Source organism: Acomys minous (genome assembly GCF_964271855.1).
Source record: "Acomys minous genome assembly, chromosome: 8".
Classification (NCBI taxonomy): domain Eukaryota; kingdom Metazoa; phylum Chordata; class Mammalia; order Rodentia; family Muridae; genus Acomys; species Acomys minous.
In genome coordinates this window covers 119,173,389-119,181,889 of record NC_140489.1, presented here as the reverse complement: position 1 = coordinate 119,181,889, position 8,501 = coordinate 119,173,389, and the positions used below count along the sequence as shown (strand labels likewise).

Below are 8,501 nucleotides of genomic sequence, written 5' to 3'. Positions count from 1 at the left end.
AGGACCTGCTGTACGGGTACAGAGGCACACCAACAGATCTGTGCCCAGCTGGTCCTAATATGACTTCTCTGTGTTAAGATTTTGGCTTAAAAATCTCAATGCTCCAAGAGACCCGCTTGGTCTCCAGAACAGCCAAGACTATGTAGAGACCCTGTCTCTAAAAAGACCAAAACCAACCCTGCCTCAAAAAAAAAAAAAAAAAAAAAAAAAAAAAAAAAAAAAAAATCCAAGTTAAACACAGGAAGGTATTTTTTGTCCTGAGAGATACTATTTGTATCTCTGGCTGTCCTGGAACTCACTCTGTGGAACAGGCTGGCTTCGAACTCACAGAGATACACTTGCCTCTGCCTCCCAAATGCTGGGTGGGATTAAAGGAAGCGCATGGTGCCCAGATGAGAGTTACTATTTGAATTCTGCATTACCCTTGTATTTCTTTCTGATAAACACAATAATCACTGTCCTTTTTTTATTGTTTATAGTAGCTCCCACATTACACAGTGAAGTGCATTTAAGATCCTACAGACGGAAACAGAGACTACACTTCTTGTAGCTGAGGGTTTTAAAGGCAGAAGGCCCAACCCTAAGAAGGCAAGAGAAAAAACCCTTCCTTTGACTCCTCAATATAGTCTCCTACAGTCTACAGCAACAGCATTGGACCACAGAGAGCCAGGACGTTTGCTTTATTTATTTCTTGGGAGGGAGAAGGGGAGGTGGAGAGATTAAGAAAAGTTTGTTTCCTGCCTCCAAGAACAGACAGAAGAAATGCATTCTCACTGCATATGGACAGGCACTGCTCTCCCAGGACAATCTGAATATAGGACAATGCCGGCAGAATGCATCTCTCTGAAACACAGTGCTCTCATCTGGACGCGTGGGCACTCCATGGGCCCTTGTTCAGGGAGACAGCAACTGTCACTTTAGCTTTAACAACAAATTTAAAGTAACAAATGCAACTTGTCTTAGACCTGTGGCAGGACGGGTCACTAAGGAAGCGCTCAGCAATGATGGCCTCCAGCTTTACAGCTCATGACGACACTGCGTTTAGTTAAGGGGCTGCTGACGCTAAGAACTGTGACATGTGTGAATAAGGAAGGAGCTCGAAGCCAGGATGTCAAGTTTAGAGCAAAGGATCAGTAATTCACACTTGCAGTATCTATAAATAAAACGCATGGTACGAGTTAAAGAGAAAGTGCATACAGAACTCAGGCATACCGTGTCCACTAAGGTTGCCACTTACTTGATTCAGTAAAACGCTCACAAGGAAAATAACCACTTAAGGCAGAAGACTGGGTAGATTACTGGTGTTGAGAATGTGGTGAGAGCAAACAAATGAATACTGATCAACTTCCCTGTTTTAGACTCAATCATTCATCTTGAAACAGGTTATTTTGTACAATGGAACGTCCATGTTATGCCTCGAAAAGTCACAGCAGAAAGTACAACCACAGAAAGCCGGAAACTCCATCAGCACATCTAGACAGAAGTCTGCTTGTAGTTTTTGGTATCCAAAACCTTTTTGCCGCACATCGCACAGATGCCTGAAACAAAAGAAAACATGAGAGCAACCAAGTAGAATCAAGTGCTCGGTTATGTATGTTAATCTAAAGCTTCAACCTGCACTTAGTGGAAACGGAGAGCTGGCTCAGTGCCTCAGAGCACTTGCTCTGCAGCCTCGTACCCTGGCGTTTAGAGTTCAGCATTCACCTACGTTCACAAATGCCCGTAACTCCAGATGCAAGTGGAGACAAGAGGATCCCTTGGGTTTGCTGGCTTCTGGCCCAATGAGAAACAAGAGCCTCAGATTCAGGGGGGACCCTGCCCCAAAAAGGAGTAGGCAGAGAATGACTGAGGAAGACACAGCATGCTCTCTTTTGGCCTCTGGGCACATTTGCCTAGGTGTGCTGTACACACACACACACACAGACACAGTCACACACACACATAAATATAAGACTAAATAGTATCTTTAAGAACCTCAAAGCCAAGGATACACAGAGAAACTGTCTCAAAAAAACGAAAACAAACAAACAAAAAAAGAACTTAATCGTAAAAGTGAAAAAGAATACCTTTTTGCCTACAAACTTATTTTAAATTCTATTTTAGTAAATTTAAAAGAAGGGTATTTGACTAACAGTTTATGAAAAGCTACTCCTGTTATTTCAACCAATAATAAATGAAGAAGATTTGATGTAAATAGAAAATATAAGTTAAAGAAACTTACCTTTTTTGTATGCACAGCCTTGACAGTAATGAGACCCTGGCTGGTGTACAGAACTTTTACAAATTCTGCAAGTGGAGAATTTATTTTTTCCATATGGATCAAACCTAGAAAGAGAAAGAAAGAAAGAAGAAAGGAAGGACGACAGATACTCATACTAAAGTAGAAACTCTTGGGCCCTGGTAGGCAGCACCCATGATTAATGACTGCATCATTTTCCATCAGATTCCTCGCCTGACAGGCAGCTGTCCCCTGGCCCACGACTGCGTAGAATGCCTGTGTTCCCTGCCCTTCCACATACGCTATATAGTTATGAAGAATCAGTTTTATTTATTTTCAGACCTGTTCCTATCACTTGTATGTGTCATTCTATTTGTGTGATAAATATGAAAATTGATGAAATATGAGTGCAAGCACAAAAACCAATGTAAGCCATTGCTTTAGGATGACTAAACATGAACCGTTGTAACTGCTACTGAATGAGATACAAGCAAGCCACTGAAAATAGGACTCCGTGTGTGTGTGTGTGTGTGTGTGTGTGTGTGTGTGTGTGTGTGTGTGTTTGTTTTTATATGTGTGCATGTTTGTCACATGTGTGTGCAGGTAGCTATGGAGGTCAGAGAGTTCAGGTCCTTTAGAGATAGGGATACAGGTGGTTTTGAGCCTGCCTGCCTATCTATCTATCTATCTATCTATCTATCTATCTATCTATCTACATATCTATCTATCTATCTATCTACATATCTATCTATCTATCTATCTATCTACTATCTATCTATATCTATCTATCTATCTATCTACATATCTATCTATCTATCTATCTATCTATCTATCTATCTGTCTGTCTATCTATCCATCTGTCTATCTATCTACATATCTATCTATCTATCTACATATCTATCTATCTATCTATCCATCTGTCTATCTATCTACATATCTATCTATCTATCTATCTATCTATCTATCTATCTATCTGTCTATCTATCCATCTGTCTATCTATCTACATATCTATCTATTTATCTATCTACATATCTATCTATCTATCTATCTACATATCTATCTATCTGTCTATCTATCTATCCATCTGTCTATCTATCTACATATCTATCTATCTATCTATCTATCTGTCTGTCTATCTATCTATCTATCTACATATCTATCTATCTGTCTGTCTGTCTATCTATCTATCCATCTATCCATCCATCTCCCAGGCTGGCTGACCTTGAATTCCTGATTGCACTGGGATCCCAGGCACAGCCATGAGCACAGAAAATGTGTTTGGTGGTGGATTATGTGAGGAAACTGATATAAAATTCTCGTCAGTAGACTCAGACTGTAAAGGCTTTATCTCAATACCCAACAATACACGGATACATCCACAGTTCAGGCTTTAAAATAAAATAAGATATACATGGATGTCTCCTGGTGACTACTCATGCTGATAAGCATTTTCAACTGACTGGCCTAATCTCTTTGGATAATGGGTTTTCTACTATATATACTTAGAATCCTATAGGGAACACTAGGCAAATAACTTTAGAATAGTTCTTTTAGAACTGGCAATAATGCTCTAGCTAATTTATATTTTCTCTGTAGAGCACCACACAGTCCTGGTACCCTGTCTGGTATACAGCACAGCAGAGTCTTTTCTTTTTACTTTTTCTTCTTTAACCTTTCTTTCTATTTTAGGTGTACAGGTGTCTTGCCTGCAAATATGTCTGTGTGCCATGTGTGTTGTGCTTGTGGGAGGCAGAAAAGGGGACTGGATCTCCAGGGACTGGAGTTATAGACAGCTGTAAGCCACCACACAGGTGCTGGAAACTGAACCCAGGTCCTCTGAAAGAGCAGCCAGTGCTCTTAATCACGGATCCATCTCTCCAGCCTCATTATTTTCTATAATAAACAAAGCCTACCTTCTGCTTGCTTTTTTTTTTCCTCTTCAAGACAGACACAACACAGACTGTCAGAGCACTTACTACCTTCTTCCTCAGCTTCCCACACACTGGCATTACCAGCATGCACCACCACGGCCAGGTTTACAGGTCCCTTTTAAAGGCTAACCTTTCTAAACTCTAAAGAATCCCTTTACTCCCATATAGTTAGCACAGTTCATTGAGATTTGGATGTTTGGAGTCCTTTTCTCAAACCATACTTTATTGTTCATCTCTGAACTCTTACAATTAATTGGCAGGCCTTTCCTTTTCTTTCTAAAGATTCTATTATTTTTTAAAATTATGTGTGTGTTTGTATGGCAGGGGTGATGTTGTGCTGCAGAGGCCAGAAGACTGCGCTGGATCCCTTGAAATTGGAGTTACAGGCAGTTTGTGAGCTTTCTGATGCCCATCTGAACTCAGGTCCTCTGGAAAGGCAATGTGAGCTTAACAACTGAGCCATCTCTCCAGCCTCCCAGAGTTTCTTGCTTCTTATAAATAATGGCATTGAAAAGTCAATGTAATATAGTAGTATACTTACTAAAATAAGCTAGAGTACTCAAAAAGAATAGCTAGACCTCAGAAATCAGAAAAATTTATGAGCATAGAGGAATTAAAAGTATATGAAGTTGCACAATTCGTATAACTCGTACAAACTGAATGGTCTTAGAAAACAGCAAGCCAATCAACAACAAATAGTATGATGCTATATTGACCTTTAAGTCTATTATGCTGTTTTTATCAATTTTTTAAATATGTGCTAGCCACCTTATAAAGCAAAAGCTTTATTATTACTTCTTTTAATCCTTGGGGTGATACCACACAATTGAGGAAACCCAAGTACTGTTCTAAATACCAAAGGTGAACACTACAAAGTCCTTGCCCTCACCAACCTCATATGATGGACAGAGAGAAAAGATAAAGACACCCCTACCCCCCAAAAAACCCACACGTTTTCCAGATAACTAGTAAGTGTTACAGAGGAAAATCCCAGCTGTAGGCTGTTGTGGTGAGGAGACAAACACTGGTTAAGGACCCCTCTGAGGGGGCCACATCTCAGCCAACTTTCAAGGGACAAGGACTCAAGAGGATCCTGGGAGCCCGAGCAGGAGCTGCTTTAGGGGCAGTGGGATTGGCCAGTCTATTGAGAAAGCCACATGCCAGATGAGGAGTGTGGTACAACGCCAAGTCAGCAGAGAAGATGTCGCCTCATGGAGGGCCTTGTACAGACGCGGTAGAGAGAGCTTAAATTCTACTCTACAGGAAAAGGAAAACCAATGGAAAGCTTTGGAAAGGAATCACACGACCTTTCCAGATGGTCATTCTGGCTGATAAAACCCTTCACTGTGGTAAAAGGAAGCAAGGAAACGGGACAGCAGTGGGGAGGGTTCAGGAAAAAATTTAAATTGGATATAATGAACTGAGTCAAAATACTGTTTTTGAGATGAAAGACATTTTGTCCTCATTCTCAGATTAAAAAAAAAAAGGTACTGTTTAGAAAGGGTAAGGTCACGTGACCACAAAGACACAGAGTCTAGATTCAAATTCAGGTCCAACTCCAAAGCTTATGACTTTTCCGTATTTCCTTAGTGCCTTTGGTTTGTAGGCAAATTCCATGTCTTCTAGTAAAATAGTAGAAAGTAACACTAGTATCCTCATCTGCTGGTACAGGGCGGAGGAACAGATTATAGCAAACAGCCTGCCTTGATACGCCAACACAACTAACTCGACCACAATGGAACAGGCAAAAGTTCACTCTAGGAAGGTGCTACCTGAGAAGGGGGCTTTATGACCGTCCTAGGGATGCGCTCACCTACCTTGCTTTTTTTGAAGTCAAAGCTTTATTTTCGTTCAGCTTCCTTCCACCACTTTCTATATATTAAAAAAAAAAAAAGTGCATACTTGTCAGTGAATTTACTTCTATGCATTTAACATATAATGAGCAATACCCAGGAATGAGTTTAAAAGTTTACTCTCTGACTTCCTACCAATAAATTACCCTTTATCTAATTTTTAAAAATACTTATATAATAGTTCAGTTCTTAAAACACTTGCATAAAATATAATTGCTTTATTATTCAGTCTCAATAGTGTGCTTTGGCAATGGCATACATTTTCTTTGTATCTGTAACATCTCTCTACTTTGGTATCATAGACTGAATAAAGAAAAAGTTGGGTTTCCTCGACCTTTGGAGATAAACTTTATTTCATGTGAGGGTTTTTTGGTTTTGTTTTTTGTTTTTTGGAGACAGGGTTTCTCTGTGACGCCTCTAGCTATCCTGGAACACAATTTGTAGATCAGGCTGCCTCTGCCTCCCAAGTGCTGGGATTAAAGGCGTGCATCACCACACCTGGCCTTGCTGTGTGTGTTTAATAAAAAATGTGAAAACAGTTTACGTTTGCTCAAGAACATAAAACTTAGATGTTGGAAGTTAATTTAAATACAGACCTTATTCAGCTGACTCGAACAGAAACACAGCGAAATAACAGAATGATTTACCACGTCCTGACTATGCGAGGACTCTACACATGTGATTCAGATGATGAAAAAGAGGTACGAGATCACAGGGGACTCAGCACTCTTCAGCGGTTAATACATGAAGTAAACACATTTACCATGCACTTCGCAAACAGTAAAGGAGCAGAGCAGCACCCACAAGCATGCGACCCAGTTCCCGGTTCCTGAGAGCACACGGTACCTGTGGTGTTCCGTGCCCCGTCCTTCCATGTATCTGGAGTGATAACTGTGCCAAGTTTCTTTTCACCTGGTACGTAAGATGGCAAAGGAGAAGTAGAATTATCATCTGCTGTGTGCACTGGGTGGAAATAAAGCAATGAAACCCATTTCTTTGCTGACTTTAAAATAATAACTATATATCATGCGTGAGGGGCATAATGATTTCGAAAGTGAGATTACAAAAGTCCATCTCACTAATGCTAGGGTAGAAACCAGTGAATGAAGACTTAGCATAGTAACTGTGGGCAACGGATAACTGGTTCTAAACAAAATATATAGGACAATAAGATGTCGTAATAATACGCTTTCATTGTTTATACTTTAAACAGTTCTGACAAACGTATTCATCCCTTTAACATTTTCTAATTACCTAGTATGTGCAAAACACTATATAAAAAAACAAAAGCAAAAACAAACCACTACACAAGGCACTGTCGAAAATAAAATCACGAATCTAGGTTTACACATCTCCCCCACTTTCAGAAAGAATAAAAACTGCTTGAGGATGGAGGCTGGGCCTGATGGCACACGCCTGTAATTTGGCTTCCTGGGGGTGTCTGTTTCCTGAGTTCTGTGTACGAGGGGATATATACAAAATGGATCATGTACATTAGACAGCAATTGGGATACAAAGAGTTGGACTCTCTCAAAGAAAAGATTGTCGAGGAAAGAATAGCTCGAGGAAAAGAGATGTGTTTTTAAACAAAATCAACACTTTTTGCAGTTAGAAAACAAAAACAAATATTTTCCAAAAATTTCAAAGGCTTCATTAGAAGTACAGAGTGGTCCTAAAAGAGTTAAAGCCAGTGTGACCACACAAATTTTTTTGTATGCTAATGAGCCTCTCCTCCTGATTCAATGATGTATTAATGAAAAAAAAATGGACAAGAAGATACAAAATATCCAGTTAAACTTAATTTCAGATAACCACTGAATTGATTTTTAAAGTAAAATCTGTACTAAATGTTGCGTGGTTTTTTTGAGTATAGAGCAAGAAAAATAAAAACTCAAATACTACAGGGAACATACTAATAGTACTAGAAATGATTCATTGTTTATAATCTTAAAATGTAATCCAGAGCCTGGAATTTCTACTTGTTAACACCTGGCAAATCTCGATGCTACCAGAAAGATTTTTTTTTAAAGATCCATATTAAGCCTCTGGGATCCAGTCAAGAAATCTGAATTGAAGAGATCCAGGAAGGGCAGGAGGCGGGCGACAGAAACAAACACAGAGGTGCAGAACCGAGACCCTTTCTCAACAGAAAGCGTAGGGCTATATGGATCCAGGGGCGGACAAGAATGACCGGAAAACAAAGGTTACACCACAGACTTGTAGGAGAAAAAGTAAAGCCCGAGATTCCAAGAGAATGACGTCAGGTTCCTCCAGCCTCCACCTCCCACCGAAGCAGCCCCTTAACTTACATTTTTCGCACACCATCCTTCCACTGACTGTCCCCTCAATCGGCGACGCAGGACCAGCCGCCAAAAACCAACAACACAGCCTGAGGAAGCTTCCGCTTCCGGCTACGTCAGCTCGCTTCCGTTCTCACAGCCAGCCCTCCCGCTCCAGCTCCCGCTTCCCACCTGGAAGCCGGGGGGGGGGGGGGGGGG

The 8,501-nt window shown here is 40.4% G+C and overlaps 1 protein-coding gene across 1 annotated transcript; it reads right to left on the bottom strand.

Annotated features, from left to right (window-relative positions):
* Nucleotides 1–665: 665 nt before the first annotated feature.
* Nucleotides 666–8,466, bottom strand: CRIPT (CXXC repeat containing interactor of PDZ3 domain). Its single transcript, XM_084791908.1, has 5 exons — nt 8,313–8,466; nt 6,850–6,915; nt 5,968–6,022; nt 2,222–2,325; nt 666–1,538 (listed from the first exon to the last, which is right to left on the bottom strand). The coding sequence occupies exons 1-5, from the start codon at nt 8,326–8,328 to the stop codon at nt 1,474–1,476; spliced, it is 306 nt and encodes a 101-aa protein (XP_084648034.1). The 5' UTR covers nt 8,329–8,466; the 3' UTR covers nt 666–1,473.
* Nucleotides 8,467–8,501: the final 35 nt, after the last annotated feature.

Bases quoted from the DNA above. Each gene is read 5' to 3' on its own strand.
- CRIPT (XM_084791908.1), bottom strand. The intron at 6,023-6,849 runs GTACCGTGTGCT...TTTAATATATAG, and splicing joins CGGGGCACGGAACACCACAG to AAAGTGGTGGAAGGAAGCTG. The intron at 1,539-2,221 runs GTAAGTTTCTTT...CTTTTGTTTCAG, and splicing joins AGGCTGTGCATACAAAAAAG to GCATCTGTGCGATGTGCGGC.